Genomic DNA, 19,032 nt, shown 5'->3' with positions numbered 1-19,032 from the left:
ATGCTCAAATTATGAGCTTTGAGCCCATAAGCTCCAGACGTAAAAAAAAAAGACTCCACAAAATGGACTACAGATGTGTTTATTGGGGTGTCGTCACAGGGGGAAGGCAGTGAAGCGATGTTGCCTCCTGATCCCCAGTGTGGCCCCATCAAACAACTACCTCTCTTGTATAAATAAGTATAAAGACAGTAGAAAAGGAGCAACCCTCAGCCTGGAAGACCACGCCAGAGCTTTGGCTAAGGGGGAGGGGGCGCCTCTCTTCCCCCAGCCCAGCCTGGTGGGCCAGGAACCCAAAGTTAGGAGCAGGACAGAGGGGCTCCACCCACGCCTCAGGGTGCTGGGGTCTTTTGGTTTGGACCAGGTTGCCATCCCCACCCACCCTGCACCTCAGGCCCAACCAAGCAGGGCATCTTCCCTGCAGAGGCCGGCCGGAGAAGGGGCGCTCCTGAGGAAAGTAGCTGGGTCCCGAGCCAGGCCCATGTCTGCCTGGCGTCTGAAAGCCCTTGCTGCGACCGCAGCCCTCTAGGAGGAAGGAGACAGAAGAGGGCAGGAGGAGGAAGTCCCCAGCTGAGGCTGGTGCCTGAGGGTTGAGATGGTGCTGTCACAGTGGCGGCACGGGATGTGGCTGTGGTTTCGGTCGCCAGGGGGTCAGCAGTTCTCCAGGGAGCAGGGAAGGAGCCCATGGGGCCAGGGGCGGGTAGGACGGGGTGAACCGAGCCCTGCCCAGCGGTGTCAGCCCTCAGGCCCAACCCACAGCGCCACACCCTCAGAGCCTCTGCCAGCCTAGGCGGCCCCCAGATGAAGAGTGGGGGCTGTAACTGCTGGGTGGGAGGAGAGCTGCTGCGTTTGTTCACTAATGAGGTCTGGCTCTCCCGCCCCGCCAACAGCCAGCCCGCAGAGGGAGGGGCCGTGGTTACCGTCACTCATGTCGTGACAGGCCTGAGGTCACGCCTGTACCGTGCAAGCATGTGCACTGTGTTCTTTCAGGGCGCGTGGTTTAGCTGCGGCCTCTGCATCCCCTCTTGGCTGGTCAGGGGCCCAGTCTGGTTCTGACTCAACTGCGGGCCCCAGCCAGGTCACACTGCCTCTCCGGTTCTTAACAACCTCCCATCTGGTCAAAGGGTGGGGCGGGCCCTCACCCGCATTTCCAAGGCCCTTCGGATCTTCCACGCTGGTCCTGCATGGTGTGCGATGCAACCTCTCCTATCCCTGGACTTTAGCTCCCCTGTGGCCAACCTCAGGCCCCCTCACATCTCGGGGCCCCTCCAGCCAGATGGGCGCCATCCAATAAATGAACCTGGTTGTGGACGAGCAGGTCAGCTCTGGGCCAGGCCCTGGAGCAGGCAGATCATGTTGTCCAGGCCCCAGAGGTAGCCGTCCTCGCGATTGCCTTCAACCCAGGGCAGCCTGTGGCTGAGCGTCTGGTGGTCAGGGAGGGCCACGGTCTTGCCAAAGTCAATCATCCAGACCTTGGCCAGGCCGGTGTGGTCGTGCACAAAGAGGAGGGAACTGCCTACCACCTGCAGAGGGAGAGGCAGGAGGTTAAAGGGAGGGGCAGGCACAGCCAAGGTCCCGGCCCCAGCAGACAGCTGAGAGGGTGGCTGATAGCATGGACTTTGGAGTTGGGCTGCCTGGGTTCAAGCCCCAGCTCTGTCACTTACAGGCTGCATGGCCCTGGGCAGGGGACTTTTAACTCTCCTTACCATTTACCTCGAAGACTGCTATGCATGTTATTTATAGGAAGTAATCCACATAAAACTCTTAAAAGACTTGCCTGTATAAACAAATACAAAACAGGGATTTCCCTGTGGTCCAGTGGTTAAGAATCCGCGTTGCAATGCAGCGGACAAGGACTCAAGCAACTAAGCCTGAGTGCTGCAACTCAAGCCTGCACACTGCAACTAGAAAGAAGCCAGTGACTAGAGAAGCCCGAGAGCTGTAACTAAGACCTGACAGCTGAAATAAAAAAGTTTTTAATGTAAAACAGTGTTAGCTGTTACCCCTTTTCAAACTGGGGTACAAAATCCAATGCCTGCAGGATCCTAAATGGGTCAAAGGAGCCTGGTGGGGACTGAGGGTGTGGATAATGCCTCCTCATGGTCAGGGGCAGCAGTTACTCAGCCCCAGGGAATTGCTACTGGTGACCCGAGGCAAGTGGCTTCCTTTTTTCCAGGCTCAGTTTCCTCATCTGTAGAATGGGGATGACCTCCCTCCTTGGGATCATTGCAGCATTCCATGCTCCACAGCTCACAACCTGCCTTGTGGAGCTGGGCACACCGCCCTACGGAGATACTGGGCTGTTTTTTTCTTTTTAAATTAGAAATACAGGGCTTCCCTGGTGACTAAGTGGTAAAGAATCTGCCTGCCAATGCAGGAAACATGGGTTCGATCCCAGGTCCAGGAAGATCTCACATGCTGCGGACCAACTAAGCCGGTGCGCCGCAACTATTGAGCCTGTGCCCTAGAGCCCGGGGACCACAACCCCTGAAACACGCGCCCTAGAGCCTGTGCTCTGCAACAAGAGAAGCCACCGCAATGAGAAGCCTGCACACCGCAACCAAGGGTAGCCCCCGCTTTCTGCAACTAGAGAAAGCTCGAGCAGCAGCAGTGAAGACCCGGCACAGCCAAAAATAAATAAATAAAACTTTTTTTTTTTTTAATTAGCAACACAGTCCTTCCTCTTGTCTAACTACAGGTTTGCAAGCCCCTCCCTTTTGCTAGTTGGGTTTCAAACATCAGTTCTTCCAGGGAACACAGGTGACGGGGCAGCTGAGCAGGTGGCTGCCAGGAGAGGCACCGCCGCCCAGTTCTGGATGGCTGTTGGCACATGGGGAGGAGCCCAGGACTGCCACGTCTCCTGTGGTCCAAAGGAAACTAGAAATCCCAATTTTGGTGTGAAGTCTCAGGTTTTAAATCTTGGCAACTTGTTTTTTTTTCGGATTCAGTCACCAGGCAGGTGAAACCAAACACGAGGATAGAGGAGACAGAGTCCCCAAGCCTCCTCTTTGTGCCTCGCATTGTGAAGCTCGAAGGCAGTGATGGTGATGAGGGTGACAGTCAGTGATGACATGTGACAGTGAAAACTGGCACACACTGAGGGTTTCCTGTGGGCTGGGCTTCACCTAAGTTAATCCACTTAACCTTCACTACACCCAGGAGGCAGGTGCTCCTGGTGCCCTGTCCTACAGGTCAGGAGACAGGCCTGCAGAGCCACTGCCCAGGCAGCGGGGGTTCAAACACGGCCCGCCTGACTCCCAGATGTGGCTCTTTCGGCAGTCAGTGCTAACAGGAAAGAGGAGAGAGGGACTTGGAAGAGAGAGATGGGAGAGCGTGGAGATACACCTGGTGACGTCACCACAGACTTCCTGAGACAGCCCCAGAGAGGTGACGGCTTCCAAAGAGACAGACTGTGAAGGGCGGGAAAGGGGAGGGGGAGAGCTGCCAAAGGAGGAATGCAGGGAACAATAACTGTAAGTAGCTATGGAGAATTCCCTGGCGATGCAGTGGTTAAGAATCTGCATTCCAGATCCCACATGCAGTGAAGCAACTAAGCCCATGCGTGTGCAACAATGATTAAGCCTGTGCACTAGAGCCCAGGAACTGTAATGACTGAGCCCACACGCCCTAGAGCCCACACTCCGCAACGAGAGGCCACTGCAATGAGAAACCCTTGCACCACAACTAGAGAGTAGCCCCTGCTCTCCACAGCTAGAGTCCCAGTGCAGCCAAAGATAAAAAAAATAAATAAAATTATCTTCTTCAAAGAGAAAAGAATCTGCCTTCCAATGCAGGGAACTTAGGTTCAATTCATGGTCGGAGAACTAAGATTCCACATGCCACAGAGCAACTAAGCCTGAGCACCACAACAAAGATGTCTCATGCCACAGCTAAGGCCTGATACAGCCAAAAATAAAGAAAAATTATTTTAAATAATAATTATGGCTACAAAATCATCACAAGAGCTGGGAGCTCTTCTGCGCTCTGAACAGCACTCTATATTCGCTCAGGTCCACCTCAGCAGCTCCATAAGGAAGGTACTATTTTCCCTTCCTCTCCCACGAAGAAACCAAGGCCCAAGGGGGTAGGCCACATGTCCAGGGTCACATGGCAGGACCAGCCTTCACCCCAGGCTGTCTGCCTGCAGTCCGTGCTCCCAACTGTCCCCTCCCTGAAATTCCTGATGCTGCTTACCCTAAAGAAGCAAACTCCCAAACCTAGGGGAGGGGCCTCTTTTTTTTTTTTTGCCATGCCATAAGGCTTGTGGGATCTTAGTTCCCCGACTAGGGTTTGAACCCAGGCCCTGGTCAGTGAGAGTCCTCACCACTGGACCACCAGGGAATTCCCTCAGGGTCTCCTTTTATAGCTTTGGCAGGTGACTCTGTCAGCGGTTTCTCCTGAGGCCACCTGGACCCAGACACCCCCCGACACACACAGGGCCCTCTGTTTCCATGGCGGCTGGGGCTCACACCTCGTGGGTCCTGAAGAAAGGGGAGCTTTCCAGAGCTTCACGAAGTTCTTCTAGGCGTGCCACATACTTTCTCTGTGGGTGAGAGGGAAGATTTCTTGGTTAGTTCATGGACTTTGTGGGTCCTTACCCACCTTAAGATCTGACTCCATCTCATTCCCCCCAAAGGAGTGGGCAGACCCCAGCCAGGATCGGATAAGAGGAGCCATGGGGAAATGGGAGGCGGGCCAGGATTGGAGGCATCAGGGTGGCACAGATAAGAGTGTAGCTGGTAGATTACATGAATGCCCACAATTTCTAGCAGCTTTTCCTACCAAGAGGGGAGACTCTTTCCCTTATAATTTAGGCTTGATCGTATGAGTTGCTTTGGTCAATAGAACCTTGTAGGAATGAAGGTGGCCATTCTGAGCTCAGTCATTGAGAGACCTTGGTTTTCACTTGCTCTCTTGTTCTGCTGCTTCCACTGTGAGAACAAGCCCAGGCCAGCCTGCTGGGCGATCAAGCCAGGAGCTGAGACAGTGAGGCAGCCACCAGACATGACAGCAGGGCACTCCTGGACCTGCCAACCCTGACAAGGCAGTGAGCGATGCCAGCCCAGTGTCAGCTGAAGCAAACGATGGTTAACATGGGAGGAACAAGGATGTGGCGGTCCTACGCTTCTGAATCTGGGGGCATGGGTGTCCCGCTCACCAGGATTGTGTGGTTCCCGTCCACAAAATCCTCCAACACCTTTGTCACCTGCTCCAGCTTCTGTGTCTTCTTGAAGTTAGTGTTGCAGGTCCCATCGGCTTTCTGTAAGACGAGGGGTGTCATGGCTTTTCCTTCCCACACCCAACACCAAGCAGCCTCAGACACCTCTGGGGGGCAACTACCTGCCTCCAGGCTTACTTGCTGTTCAGGGGAAGCCAGCCACCTGGTCATACTCAGCCCCAGGTCATACTCCTGAGCAACCAGTCCTTCAGGTCTGACCTTGAACCTCCTGGATGAACCGGTCTAGCCAAGTGGGCTTTGGAGAGCTTTGGATCTGGCTTTGAATCATGGCTCTGATACTTCCTAACTCAGTGGCCTTGAGCAAGTCACTTCACCTGCCTCAACCTTGATTTCCTCATCTGGAAAATGGGATTGTGTTAATATCCACCTCCTAAAGCTGGTATAAGGATTAGGATCCATAGCACAGTGCTGGGTACCACTCAATAAAGTGCTCAGTCGCTCAGTCATGTCTGACTCTTTGCGACCCTGTGGACTGTAGCCCGTCAGGCTCCTCTGTTCACGGAATTTTTCAGGCAAGAATACCAGAGATGCTTTCGAATTGTGGTGCTAGAAAAAACTCTTGAGAGTCCCTTGGACTTCAAGGAGCTCAAACTAGTCAATCCTAAAGGAAATCAACCCTGAATGTTGGTTAGGAAGGACCGATACTGAAGCTGAAGCTCCAATACTGTGGCCACCTGAAGTGAAGAGCCGACTCATTGGAAAAGCCCCTGATGCTGAGAAAGACTGAGGGCAGGAGAAGAAGGGGGCGACAGAGGATGACATGGTTGGATGGCATCACCAACTCAATGGACATGAGTTTGAGCAAGCTCTGGAAGATGGCGAAGGAGAGGGACGCCTAGAGTGCTGCAGTCACAGGGTTGCAAAGAGTCGGATGTGACTGAGCGACTCAACAACTCTAGGGGTTCTTCCCTACCCAGGGATCAAACCTGCGTCTCTTGCATCTCCTGCATTGCCAGGCAGATTCTTTACCACTGGGCCATCTGAGAAGCTCCCATACTACACTTGATCTTAGTCAAAAGGCAGAGAAGCAGTAAAATAAAGGAGACTAATGTTATTTGTTATGTCTGAGAGAGGTACAAAGGGCCCCCTGAGTCATCCTGCCAGGCTATGCCAGGTGCCCTGTGGGCAATGGTAACACAGAGGTAACAGCACAGGTGTAATCAGATGAGGGAGGCAGATACTGAATAAGATCATCATAAAGGGAGATAAGATACGGGAGTGTGGGAAGTTAGAAGGAGGTAAAGAGAAGCCCTGAACTAGTAGACAGAAATCAAGGTGGGCTTCCCAGAGGAAGTGAAATTTGGAAGGAGACTGGGAAGTAACTGAGAGTCAGTCAACCAGGGGAAGGGGGAAGAGCAGTCCTGGCACAGGAAACAGCAAGTGCAGAGGGCCTGTGGCCGGAGATAGGAGGACCCTTTCAAAGAAATGAGTACTTCACTGTGCCATCCACAGGGGCTTGTGGTACACCCACAGAGAGCTAATACAGAGCGAAAAGGAAGGAAGGAAGCAGAGGGGGAGGGAAATCTCTCTCTCTGCAATGATGAGGAAAACTCTCCAGGACCATGCCATCTTTTGTAAGAAAGAGAGGAAAATGTAGGCTGCATTTGTTTGTATATAGAGGAAGAAATGTAAGTAACTGATCAAGTGGTTCCCCATGAGGAGGTGTGGCGTTGCGGGGGGTGGGGGCACAGAACAGGAAGGAGAGCAACAGGGTTGGGAGAGAGATTTCCTTTACATTATTTTGACTTTCAAACTGTGGTGGATAGCTATCCACACAATTAGATTTAATTTACAAAAAAGAAAAGAAGAAGAAGAAAAAAGAGAAAACTTTTCTGCATAAGAAGGAAAAAGCCCATCCAGCTGCTGTGTCAGAAGATGGATCAGAGTGGGTGGGTCCAGCATCTGGGAGCCCAGGGCGGCTGGGGTAGGAGAAGATGGGGCTGGACTCAGGGCCTCGGGGAGGGGGAAAGAAGGTGGAATCAAGAGACTTTCAGGCAGGTGGATAAACAAAACTTGGTCTGTGGCAGACATGGCAGGAACAGGGAAGCGGACCTCTCCCAGCCTGTTTTTCCATCCTCTGCAGTCTCCTGCTCGCTTTCCAAATCTGGCATCTTTCCAGTTTTTTCTGACACCCTAGTTGGTTGGTTTTTCTGTCACTCTGTCTCAGACCTAGCTCTTAGCCCTCCAGAAACAGGCCAGCAGCTCCTGGGCCTCACCTTGATGCCCTCGATCCGGAAGCCCAGGGTGGAGGTTGAGCTCACGGTCTCCCTCCACTGCATGTAGCGGGGCTTGGTGACCGCACACTGGGCATGCTCCTCGGGGGTGGGGGCCCCGGGGTCCACAGCCACCATCTTCTCATACATGTCCTTCCGGGGCCGGGGCCGTTCTCGCGCCTTCACCAGCTCCTCCTCCAGGTAGGTCCTGGGACACAAAGGATGTAGCAAGGGAAACTATGAAGAACAAAGCTGGAGGACTTTTACTCCCTGATATCAAGGAGTGTTATAAAACTATAGTATGGCACAAGAATAGACAAACAGATCAGTGAACTGGGACAGAGTCCACAAACAGACACACAAGTACATTCACCTGATTTATGACAAGGAAGGCACTGCAGTTCAATGGGGAAGGAGCAGTCTTTTCAATCAATGATACTGGGTCAACAACATATCCATACGGAAAGGGAAAATGAACCTCGATCCCTGCCTCACACCATATATAAAAATTACATCTAGATGGATTGCAGATCTAAATGTGAAAGTTAAAACTAAGCTTGTAGGGGTTTCCCTGGTACCTCAGTGGTAAAGAATCTGTCTGCCAATGCAGGAGACACAGGTTTGATCCCTGGTCCAGGAAGATCCCACATGCCACAGAGCAACTAAGCCCATATGCCACAACTATTGAACCTGTGCTCTAGAGCCCAGGAACCATAACTGCTACTGAGCCTGCACACCCTAGAGTGCGTGCTCTGCAACAAAGAGAAGCCACTGCAATGGGAAGCCTGTGCACCACAACTAGAGAGTAGCCCCTACTCGCTGCACCTGGAGAAAAGCCCTCGTGGCAACAAAGACCCAGCACAGTCAAAAATAAGTAAATAATTAAAAAAAAAAAAAACCTGTAGAAGAAAACACAGGAGATCACTGTGATCTTAAAGTAGGCAGATTTCTTTAAAAGCTACTAACCATAATGAAATAAATTGATAAACTGTACTACATTAAAAGTACTTCTGTTTATCAAAAGACATGAAGAGAGTGAAATGGGAGACCTGGAGAGAGAGAGAATGGTGTGTGTGTGTGTGTGTGTGTGTGTGTGTGTGTGTGTGTGTGTGTGTTTGTATCTCCAGCAAAGGACATGTATCCAAAATACATAAAGAATTACAAATCTTTATAACAATAAGAGAGCCCAGTCAAAAAATGAGCAAAATGAAATAGTAAAATGGGCAGTTTTCAAAAGAGGATATCCAAATGGCTAATCAATGCTTAATTTCTTTGGTCATCAGAGAAATAGAAATTAAAACAATAAAGAGATACCCACCAAGATAGCTAAAAGTAGTAAAACAGGTAATACAAAGCATTGATGACAAGATAGAACAACTGGAACTCTCATACACTGCTGATGGAGAAGGATGCTAGTACAACCACTTTGAAGATTGGCTTAAGACTTCCCTGGTGGTCCAGTGAATAAGATTCTGTGCTCCCAGTGCTGGGGGCCCAGTTTGATCCCTGGTTAGGGAACTAAATCCCACATGCCACAACTAAAGATCCCACATGCCACAAGCTGGACCTGGTACAGCGAAATAAATAATTAAGTATTGTTTAAAAAGAAGAAGATAGGTTTGGTGCTATTTTCAAAAACGTCCACCCAACCCTTTGCCTCTGCCCCATGGCTGCCCCTGAACCTACCTGCTGCCCATCTTGCAGTCCATGATGGAGGGGTTCTCAAAGTCTGCCAGCAGATCTTCCATCTGGTTAAAGGTCTGGCCATCCCGCTGCACTACGCCATAGTAGGCTGGCACAAAAGGCCGCAGGGGGTCACGCATCAGCTGCTCCAGGCTGCGCTGCTCATACTGACAGAAACGCTTCAGAATCCAACCATCTTCTCCTGCCTGAAAGTTCCCTGTGAGCAGCCATCAACAAGAGGGTCAGAAACTGAATGAGCCACTTCCCCGTGTGTCTCAGATCCTGGCCACCATCATCTTGCCTGACCCATCTGCAATACTTTCTCTCCCTCCCTCCAGCTCTCAAAATCTTGGCCAGGGGAATGTATTTGAATCAGTTCTAATGAGGTGGATGAACCTAGAGCCTATTATATTGAAGTAAGTCAGAAAGAGAAGTATAAATATTGTATACTGATGCATATATATGGAATCTAAAAAGATGGATTTATTTTCAGGGAGGCAATGGAGAAACAGACATAGAGAATGGATCTATGGACATGGAGGGAGGGGAGAGGGTGAGATGTATCCAGAGAGTAACATGGAAACTTACAATACCATATGTAAATGTAAATAGCCAATTCCCATAGCCAATGGGAATTTGCTGTAGGATTCAGGGAACTCAAACAGGTGCTCTATGACAATCTAAAAGGGTGGAATGGGTAGGGAGATGGGAGTTTGGGGAGGGAGGGGACATGGGTGTACCTATGGCTGATTCTTGTTAATGTATGACAGAAAACCACAAAATACTGTAAAGCAATTATCCTTCAATTAAAAAAAAATCTTGGCCACAGTTGGTGAAGGAAGGGCCTAGTTCTGCATTTTTGTTTAAACAGAGTCAGATTCCCAGCAGACTATGTTCTCATTTGTTTTGTAATTTTGGATTATGAGCTCACGATCAGCAGTGAGAACTTTTGTGACAGCTGAGTCAAGAGCATGACTCTCCAGAGCTGATATGCATTTGCTTCAGCCTGGAGTCCCAGAGCGCTAACAAAACGGACCTTGTTAATTCACAAATCTGGCATTTCCTGGGCCATGCAGATAGTGTAGATTAGAATGACAGATAGTATTTTCAGATTATATTTTCCAAAATGTCTGTAATGGTAATCACGAACCCTTCTCCTGGGGCATTTGTTTTGTTTTCATCATATATATATGATGAGTAAAGAGTAGCTCATGTCCACACACTCTTCTAGAATTTTGCCACTCCAATCAAGAAGTGGAATCTAATTCTTTAATTCTTTTCCCCTTGATTCTGACAGAATCTTGCTTCTTATGGCAGAAGCAACACCATGACTTCAGAGTCTGAGACGCAGCCTCCACTTTGTTATCACAGACCCTTGCCTTTCAGTCCTGAGCTACCAAGTAAGAAATCTGACTGCTGAGGCACCATACTGTGAAGAAGCCCAAGCAGCCACACTGAGAAGTCACACATGGGCTTTCCAGCTGGCAGCCCCAACGGAGAACCAGCCAACAGCCAGCATCAACTGCCTGGTGTGTGAATGAGTGAATCTCCAAAGGTTTCCAGCCTGCAGCCTTCAACTGTCCTAGCTGAATTCCCAGGTATCATGACGCAGCAATAAGCCATCCTGGCTACGCTCTGTCTGAATTCCTGACCCAAAACTTATGAGTGTAATAATATGGTTGTTTTATTCCACTAAGTTGTTTGTTTGTTTTTTTAACTACTAAGTTTTGAATTTTCTGTTTTCCGTTTTTTTTAACTCAGCAATAGTAACTAGGATACATACAGATGGCAGGCCTGTGTTGACAGTTTTGGTGGTGGGGGGCGGGGGGGACTTTGCCTTTCTCTGACTCAGATCTGAGGATGAACAGGAAGATAAGTTCCCTTCCCTTTGCTCATAGGAACAATTTGTCTAGTCTAGCCCACTGCCAGTTTTTGTAAAAAGAAGGAAAAAAAAAAAGCTTTATTGGAACACATTATCTATGTCTGCTTATATGTTGCAAAAACAGAGTTGAGTACTTTACATTTATTATCCAGTCCTTGACCAAGAATGCTAGATGCTTGGCCTCATGCTACTATGTGCTTAAGACACCATGCTAAGTCCTGGGGGGGGAAAAACATTAAAGCTGTTGTTTGTTGTTGTTTAGCCACTAAATTGAGTCCAACTCTTTTCGACCCCATGGACCGTAGCCCGCCAGGCTCCTCTGTCCATGGGATTTCCCAGGCAAGAATACTGAAATGGCTTGCTATTTCCTTCTCCAAAGGATCTTCCCTACCCAGGAATCGAATCCCCATCTTTTGCATCAGCAGGTGTGTTCCTTACCACTGAGCCAACAGGGAAGCCCCATAGCTGTTGTTTCCTGGGGGCCTACTCTGCTCCAGACACAGGATGGGGACAGGGACTGGGAGCTGCCATTTAGGAGGGGTAGGGCCCCAGTGAGGGAAAGTAACTTGCCCAGGGCCATCCACAAATAAAGAGCAGAACTCGGATTCAAGCTCAGGCCCCTCTGTCTCCGTGGTCAAGGTTTGCCCCCCACCACCCTGACACCATTCTAACAGGACACAGCCCTCCACCCTGAGGTGCGAATGGCCCGGCCCAGCCTAAGCACGTGCCGCAACGGCTCCAGGAGCTGGAGACTGCCACTTAGCCCATTTTACAGATGGGGACCTAAAGGACAAAGAGCGGTTCCTTCCCCGCCTCCAGGCGTCTCTGCCCAGATCGGGCTGCCCCCCAGCCACCCTTCTCCCCGCCCGCTCTCACCAGAGTGTCCAGACAGCTGGACCCAAGGGTAGTGTTTTCGGAAGGAGACCACAAAGGGCGAATACTTCAGAACTGTCTTCAGCTTCTTCCACGGCTTGTTCTGTGTGGGGCAGAGAGGGTGGGGTCAGGGTTGAGGCCAGGAAGGGAGGATGAGGCGAGTGCCCTGAGAGGGAACCAAGGGGCAAGCCTGGGGTCTTTCCAAGGGCCAGTGGGGCTTCCTGGGATCGCTGGGCTTAAGCTCATTGGGGTGAGCAAAGCTCACTTACTTTAGTAATCATGAGCACCCTCCAAAGCCTCAGCAAAGGTGAGAAGAGTCCCTTTCCATTTATCTCAGTGTCATCACTTCTTTTTTTGGCTGCACAGCATAAGGGATCTCCCCCAGTCAGGGATCGAACCCTATATCAGGAGCACAGAGTCTTAACCACTGGACCACCAGGGAAGTCCCTCAGTGTGATCACTTTGTATCTGTGTCTCTCTGTCCTTCTCAAAGAAGTAAAGATAGGCTAGGTTTTGTAGTCACCAGTAACACCCTACATCTTTCCATGACATACACACACCAAAAATGGGGAAGCCTGCTGTTCCTGAATGAAGTCAGATCTTCCAGGGAAAATGATAAAGGAGTTGATGGATAGAGGCGGAACAAGAGAGAGAGAGAAATAGAGACAGGGGGCAAAGTGATGACTGGGACAAAGATAGAGACTGTGGTGGCCCTAACAGCTGCTCACCAAAGACCTCAGGCTTGTCTCCCTGCCAGGAATACCCCTGCCCTCTCAAACTTAGCTTTGGCCAATGAAATGTAAGTGGAAGTGTCACTTTTAGATGGAGTCTTAAAGCCAGTGAGTGACTCCATGTTCGTTTTCCTATTAAAGAAGGGGGGGTGGGGCAGGGCACTGTGGCAAGAGAAACAGCAGCTGAGTGAAGACAGCATGGAGCAGGGGCCCCTCGCCTCACCCATCACTTCTGAGGGCCCATGTTCAATCCCTGGTCAGGGAACTAAGATCGCACAGGCAGCACAGCCTAAAGAGAAGAAAAATCCTTCCTTGCTTCAAGTCATTAAGTTTGGGCGCTGTTTGTTACTACAGCAATCCTGACCTCTTCCCACTGACACAGAGTTACCAGAAGAGAAAGAAACAGAGAAACAGAATGGGAGACAGGGTAATGACAGAGAAAGAAAATGAAACATAGATGCAGAGAAAAGGTGGCAGCAAATAAAACAGAGAAGCCAACAGAAAACAAGGATTCAGTTGTATCCTGTTGACTCAACCAAGAGCATCTGCACACACACACCCATGTGTGTACACACACACACATGCATGCACACATGCGTGCTAAGTCACTTCAGTCCTGTCCGACTCTGTGTGACCCTGTAGACTGTAGCCCACCAGGCTCCTCTGTCCATGAGATTTCCCAGGCAAGAATACTGGAGTGGGTTGCCATGCCCTCCAGGGGATCTTCCTGACCCAGGAACCAAACTCGAATCTCTTACGTCTCCTGCATTGGCAAGTGGGTTCTTTACACTAGTGTGCATGCACACACACACACAAATACCTTCTCTGCTCCAAGCACATACCAAACTCTTAGCAAGGATTGGGAAAATGAGTTGTGTCCAGAGAAAAAAACCTACATGGCTCATCTCCCTCCACTGAGGGTCAAAGTCATGTTGTCTCCTATACCCTGCAAACCCCGTTACCTAGCAGACATCTAATGGATGGTGGGAAGGTCAAACACAGACCAGAGAGTTGGACTGCAGGACTCAGGAAAGGTTCTCCCCTCCCCTCTCCAGCTGCCAGCCATGGAGAGGAGATGATGAATGAAGGTTCCTGTTTACTAAGCACCTGGAACAATCTAGGCACAATGACAAAGGCTCAGTGTGGCATAACCCACCTAATCCTAAAAACACCATCCCAGGAGGATTGTTGACTGTATTACAGGGGTGGAAAGACTCAGAGGGGTGAAGTCACCTGCCTAAATCACACAGTGTACTGTTGGGGTTCTATCTCTGGTCTGCCTCCACTGCCCTGGGGTTATCCACCACAGCCCTGCCAGATTACAAGCCTTGACTGAGAGCAGAACTGAGGTTGCCATGGTTACAAGCATGTCCCCAGTCATGGCCTGACACAGAATAAGTGCTCCAAAAATATAGTTTGGGTTGAAGGAAGTTGACTGAGAGTGTGTTTTTCTTTCTTTCTTTTAATCATAAGCAGATTCAGTATCTTCTTTATCTCTTTTTTCTTAGATCTGATGGTTAATCTGGGCTGTCTCAGATTTCATCATGCCCTTAGCTCACATGTCCCCCGCTCCCCACCGCCCCAGTCCAGGAAGCCCCTCTTTGATACCCTAGGTCTGGCCAGTCACCTTCTCTGGACTCCCACAACCCGGTGGGCTTCCCCCATCCCAGCCCTGACCCCTCCAAGCTGTCACTGCCTGTGATGGGTCTGTCTCCTCCCAGTGACCTGGGAGCTCCATGCAGGCAGGATGTGTTCCCGGCAAAGCCAACATGGAGCCAAACACATAGCAGGGACTTGGGGACTGTCTGTTGCCTGATTAGAAGGATGCATGTGAGAAGGAAGGAAGGGGGGAGGAAAGGAAGAAAGTAGCTGGGTCTTTAAGGTCAGATGGGATTTCAAAACGAAGGGGGCAGGAAGTGAGGGGTATTCTGGGCAGTGGGAATGGCTTGAGCAACAATCGGAGGCAGGATGGCAGCAGTGTGTTCGGGGAACAGCACGTACTTAGGCTCCGTTGCAACAGCAGAAGGGGTCAGGAGGGGAGAAGGGAAGCTGAACAGAGGAAGGAGCCTGGAGACAGGAAGCTCTGAACTCAGGACCAAACTCCTGGTCACTATCAGGAAAGCCCTGGGGAACCATGGAAGACTCTGGAGCTGGGCACCTTCAAATATTAGTCACAGCTGGGCCCTGGAGACAGATTCTAGAGGATGAGGAAACAATGAAGACAGAAAGGCTCAGAGGAAGGCAGATGAGGAGGGATGGATCCACACATTATAGGGGTGAAAATGCCTGGGTTTTCAACTCAGTCAGAACTGAGTTAGAATCTAGGCTCCGACTGGACAAGGCCAACTCTAAGCAAGTGATCTCACCTCTCCAGGCCTTAGTGTCCCCTCTGTAAAATGGAGATAATAATCCCAAACTTACAGTGCTGTTATAAAGATTCAACGAGTTAATAATACACAGCACTCAGAAAAAGTGCCTAGCGTTCAGTAAAAGTTGGAATCCGTGTCTTCCAAGGTCTGTGACTTTGGATGAGTCTCTGTGCTTCAGTCTCCTCATCTGTAAAATGGAGATAATAGAATCTTCCTCATAGGGCTGCTGTGAAGTTTAAATGTGTTGATACAAGCCAAGAGTTCAGCACAGGGACTTCCCTGGCGGACCAGTGGTTTGGACTCTGCACTCCCAATGCAAGGGGAGCAGGTTTGATCCCTGATTGAGGAGCTTAAATCCCTTGTGCAGCAAGCTGCAACCAAAAAATAAATAAATCAACAAAAGAGCTTGGCACAGGGCTTGGCATAAGTGAGTGAGAGCTGTTGCTTTCCTTTTTTTTTTTTTTTTTTGAGAGTTTTTTTTTTTTTTTTTTCCCTTCATTCACTCCAGCTCAGCTGCTCTGAGATGCCAAGGAGGTGAGGGAATAGGGAGAGGGAACAGCAACAGCAGAGCCTCAGAGGGTCAGTGCAGGCAGGCTGGGGCAGGTCTATCTGTTACACCTGCGGCCACATGTGTGAGCATGTTCAGAGAGCAAAGCATGTGGGGTGAGTGGGGCTCAGGGCAGACTCCAGCCAGGGGCCCCAGGACAATGGGAGGCTCCAGCAGACTGACCCATGGGAGGCTCTCATACCTGCACTGACCCTCCCTCCCTGAACCTGCCCTGCCAGCCCTCCTGATTCACCAGCAGAGAACCGCACCCAAGCTGAGGATAGAGGATGTAAACAAGAGATTGCAGGAGCACCCTGGGGATCTGGGGGTAATGCAGTGGGGAGATGGGAGAGTCCTTGGCTGGGGTCCCTTAGCGTTTGGGGTTCACACAGCCCTTTGAGAATGATAAAAAAAAAAAATACTGGGTGCTTGCTCCCTACAGAAGTGAATGAGCTTAGGGTGTTGAAGACTGATGATCCCTTAAGGCAACTACGGGCCCCAGACTAAGCAGAGTGGGGTAGAAAGTGCACCCTTTCTGTCTCCCTAAACTAGTATGCTTTAAAATCTGGGCGGGGTGGGGGGGGGGTCACAGACTGTCCAGAGGATCCAACAGAAGTCACAGACCCTTGCTGCAAAAGCATGTGTATATACTCACAGGACTCACGCAACTTTTAGGGGTTCCTGGGTGCCATGAAGTTGACCAGCAGCCATCCATTTTAGACCCCAGGACTGGAGGCGGGGGAAAGGAGAGAATGAAGAGGAGGGCGCCTGGAGAGCTAGGAACCCTGCTGTCAGAGGGAAGAGGTTGGTGGATGGAAGAGGTGCCTGGAGATAAAACTGCTGGTGGAGTTCTAGAGAACTTCTCAAAGGAAAGGCGGGGGTGGGAGAGTTGGGGGGTGGGCTATGGGGTCTGTGGGGGTCTGGCTCAAGGGTGCAATGGGTCCCACTCACCCCAGACCTGTCCTCGGGGTCGCTGGCACCTCCGCCCCCAGCCACCACGTCATCCTCAGACTCGTCGAAAGAGGAGGCAGAGGAGAAGCCACCACTGCCCGCCTCAAGCTGGGAGGGGGGTCCCCCTGGTCGAGCCTCAGGCTCAGGGGTCTCCGGAGTGATAATGAGGCGGGGCACAGGGGTCAGGGTGCTACCCTCCAGGTGAGAGTACAGGTGAGTCACCAACTCCCTGTGTTCTGGTTCTTCTAATGAGTCATCTTGGTTGGGCTCCCCCAAAAGGCAGTCTGTCCTAGGCTCCGTCTGGGGTCCGTCAGTGCCGGGCTGTGACCACAATCCATCGGTATCTTGTGTTGGGAAACCACCGGGGTCAAGCTGCTTCCAGGCTGTTTCAGTGTCCTGTTGTATCTGGGAGCCATCAGTGTGCAGCTCCGTCCAGGAGTCTTCGGTACCTTTTTGCGTCCTGGAGCCCTCGGTAAACGGTTGTTTCCAAGAGCTGTCAGCACTGCGCTCTGTTGAGAGAGGGACCCCCTCTGGCTGGGTCCAGACGCTTGACCTGTTCTGGGTGCAGAGGTTATCAGCCCTGGGCTTGGCCCTCTCTGACTGGGTCTGTGACCCATATTTTTCTAGTTCTGTCCAGGGCCCGTCAACCCCTGGCTGTGCCCAGAGGTTAGCCCTCTGGGGCTGAGACTGGAGGTCAGTCCTGTGTGGATCAGCCCAAAAGCCATCTGTCCCAGTCTCTGTCCAGTCACCGGCTGTCTCCAGCTCTGACCAGTGGCTGCTCCCTCCTAGATGTGTCCGGAGAATGGACTTGCCTGGCTCCGTCGTTGGGTTGGGCCGCTCCGTCTCCGCTCCGAGGCCAGCTGCTTCAGGCTCAGCCCGTCCGTCGGCCCCCGACTCAAGCCCGAGGCTGGCCCTCTCGGGCTCGGTGTGGCGGTTGGACTCCTCGGTTCGGGCCCGGGGCCCGCCCCCTTCCGGCCGCCCCACCGGGCCCCCTGCTCCGGGCCCAGGTCGTTGCTGCCCTGGCTGCCGCCGCCGCCCCCCTCGCGGCGCCGCCAGTCCCATGCGGGCTGCCGCCGGCAGCGCCTGGGCCTCCGCCTCGCTCAGGCTTCCCCGGCACGGGCAGCGCCTCATGCCCGTTCGCAAGGTTCGGGCTTCAACCGGGCCCAGCCCCTCCTGTCCCTTTAAATCCCGCGAGGGGTGTGGCTGGGGAGCCCCAATTCGCGGGTTCCGGCCCTCGGAGCTCCAGCCCGCCCAGCCACGGAGGGGTTAACCGATACTCCCTCCTCCATCCAGGGGAAAGCCCCGAAGCCCCGCCTCACCGGACGTGACGTAAGGGACGGGCCTTATCTGGCTCCTCCCACCTTCTTTGACTGGGTGGACTGTGAATCCCTGACAGGTCGTGTTTGTGGGGCTGGTGTCCTGATCGCGGACGAGTAGACCCCTCTATACACCCTCGCAACTAGTCCAAACTCGCCACACCCTCGACTGGCTAGTTTAGTCTCCTGTAACCCCCTGCGACGAGTCCAGCAGCCCCCTCATTCTTCACGCAGCGCCGGAAAGGACTTTCAGAGACTTGGGAATTCTATTTGCGTCAGTTGAGACCCGCCTCTGCTAGTTCTTAGCCGCGTCCCCATGAGGGAGTGACTTCCACTCCCAACCCCTTGTCTGAGCCCCAGACTCAGTTTTCTCATCTGTAAAATGAGGATACGTTACTTTATTGTTTGGAAAAAGGTGTGTTCGGTGTCACAGGAGCCAATTACTTTTACCAACTGGGAAATTGTGGCCCAGAGCAGTGAAAGAAATTGAAGGCCAAATTCTGGTTCCAACACTAACTTCCAGGATGAACTCTCCCAACAGACTTGTCTCTTCTGAGCCTCAGTTTCCCCATCTGTAAAAAGGGTTGTTATGGGGATTTTTTTATTTTCTTAAAATAACACATTTGTGTACTTGTTTTGTCCCAGGAGCTGCACTTATCATTATATATAATGATATATATATATATCCCCCAAATCTTAAAAGGTGGGATCATCATCATCCCCGTTGCACCATCAAGGAAACAGAGGCACAGAAAGGCAAAGCACTGGACCACCAGGGAATTCTCATACATCTGAGAATTCGCTGGTGGTCCAGTGGCCAAGACTCTGCCTTCCCAATTTAGGGGACTCAGGCTTGATCCCTGGTCAGGGAACTAGATCCCACATGCCACAACTAATGAGTTCACGTGATGCAAAGAAGTTGGAAGATCCTGTGTGCTGCAGCTAAGATCCTGTGCAGCCAAAGAGGTAAAATAAATTTCAAAAGGATCATACATACAAATTGTATAGATTTGAACCTTCAGTTCAGTCACTCAGTCGTGTCCAACTCTTGAGTGACTCATGAGTGATTCCTTGTAGCACACCTGAGCTGGCTCTGTTTACCTCCAGACCTCATCTTATCCTTTTTGCCTCATTCACTCTGCCATTAACCTCTTTCCTATTTTCCTTCCATGGCAGGGACTTTGAACTGGTTGTTCCCTCTGCCTGAAACATTCTTCCCTCAGCTATTTCA

The 19,032-nt window shown here is 51.2% G+C and overlaps 1 protein-coding gene across 1 annotated transcript; it reads right to left on the bottom strand.

The window, feature by feature from the left end:
* Nucleotides 1-63: 63 nt before the first annotated feature.
* ITPKC (inositol-trisphosphate 3-kinase C) lies at nucleotides 64-17,780 on the bottom strand. Its single transcript, XM_086352595.1, has 7 exons — nucleotides 16,486-17,780; nucleotides 11,891-11,990; nucleotides 9,136-9,349; nucleotides 7,453-7,657; nucleotides 5,156-5,257; nucleotides 4,469-4,540; nucleotides 64-1,520 (listed from the first exon to the last, which is right to left on the bottom strand). The coding sequence occupies exons 1-7, from the start codon at nucleotides 17,614-17,616 to the stop codon at nucleotides 1,317-1,319; spliced, it is 2,028 nt and encodes a 675-aa protein (XP_086208721.1). The 5' UTR covers nucleotides 17,617-17,780; the 3' UTR covers nucleotides 64-1,316.
* Between the last annotated feature and the right edge of the window lie 1,252 nt (nucleotides 17,781-19,032).

The sequence above is a fragment of the Bos grunniens genome, chromosome 18 (genome assembly GCF_055505025.1).
Source record: "Bos grunniens cultivar Pamir isolate PY7600 chromosome 18, Bosgru_T2T1.0, whole genome shotgun sequence".
Classification (NCBI taxonomy): domain Eukaryota; kingdom Metazoa; phylum Chordata; class Mammalia; order Artiodactyla; family Bovidae; genus Bos; species Bos grunniens.
This window is presented reverse-complemented; position numbering and strand designations above follow the sequence as displayed.

Coding starts and splice junctions, on each gene's coding strand:
- ITPKC (XM_086352595.1), bottom strand. CDS start 17,616: ATGAGGCGCTGCCCGTGCCGGGGAAGCCTGAGCGAGGCGGAGGCCCAG. Junction 11,991..16,485: donor ACCCCGAGGACAGGTCTGGG/GTGAGTGGGACC, acceptor TGCCCCACACAG/AACAAGCCGTGGAAGAAGCT. Junction 9,350..11,890: donor CCAGCTGTCTGGACACTCTG/GTGAGAGCGGGC, acceptor GGCTGCTCACAG/GGAACTTTCAGGCAGGAGAA.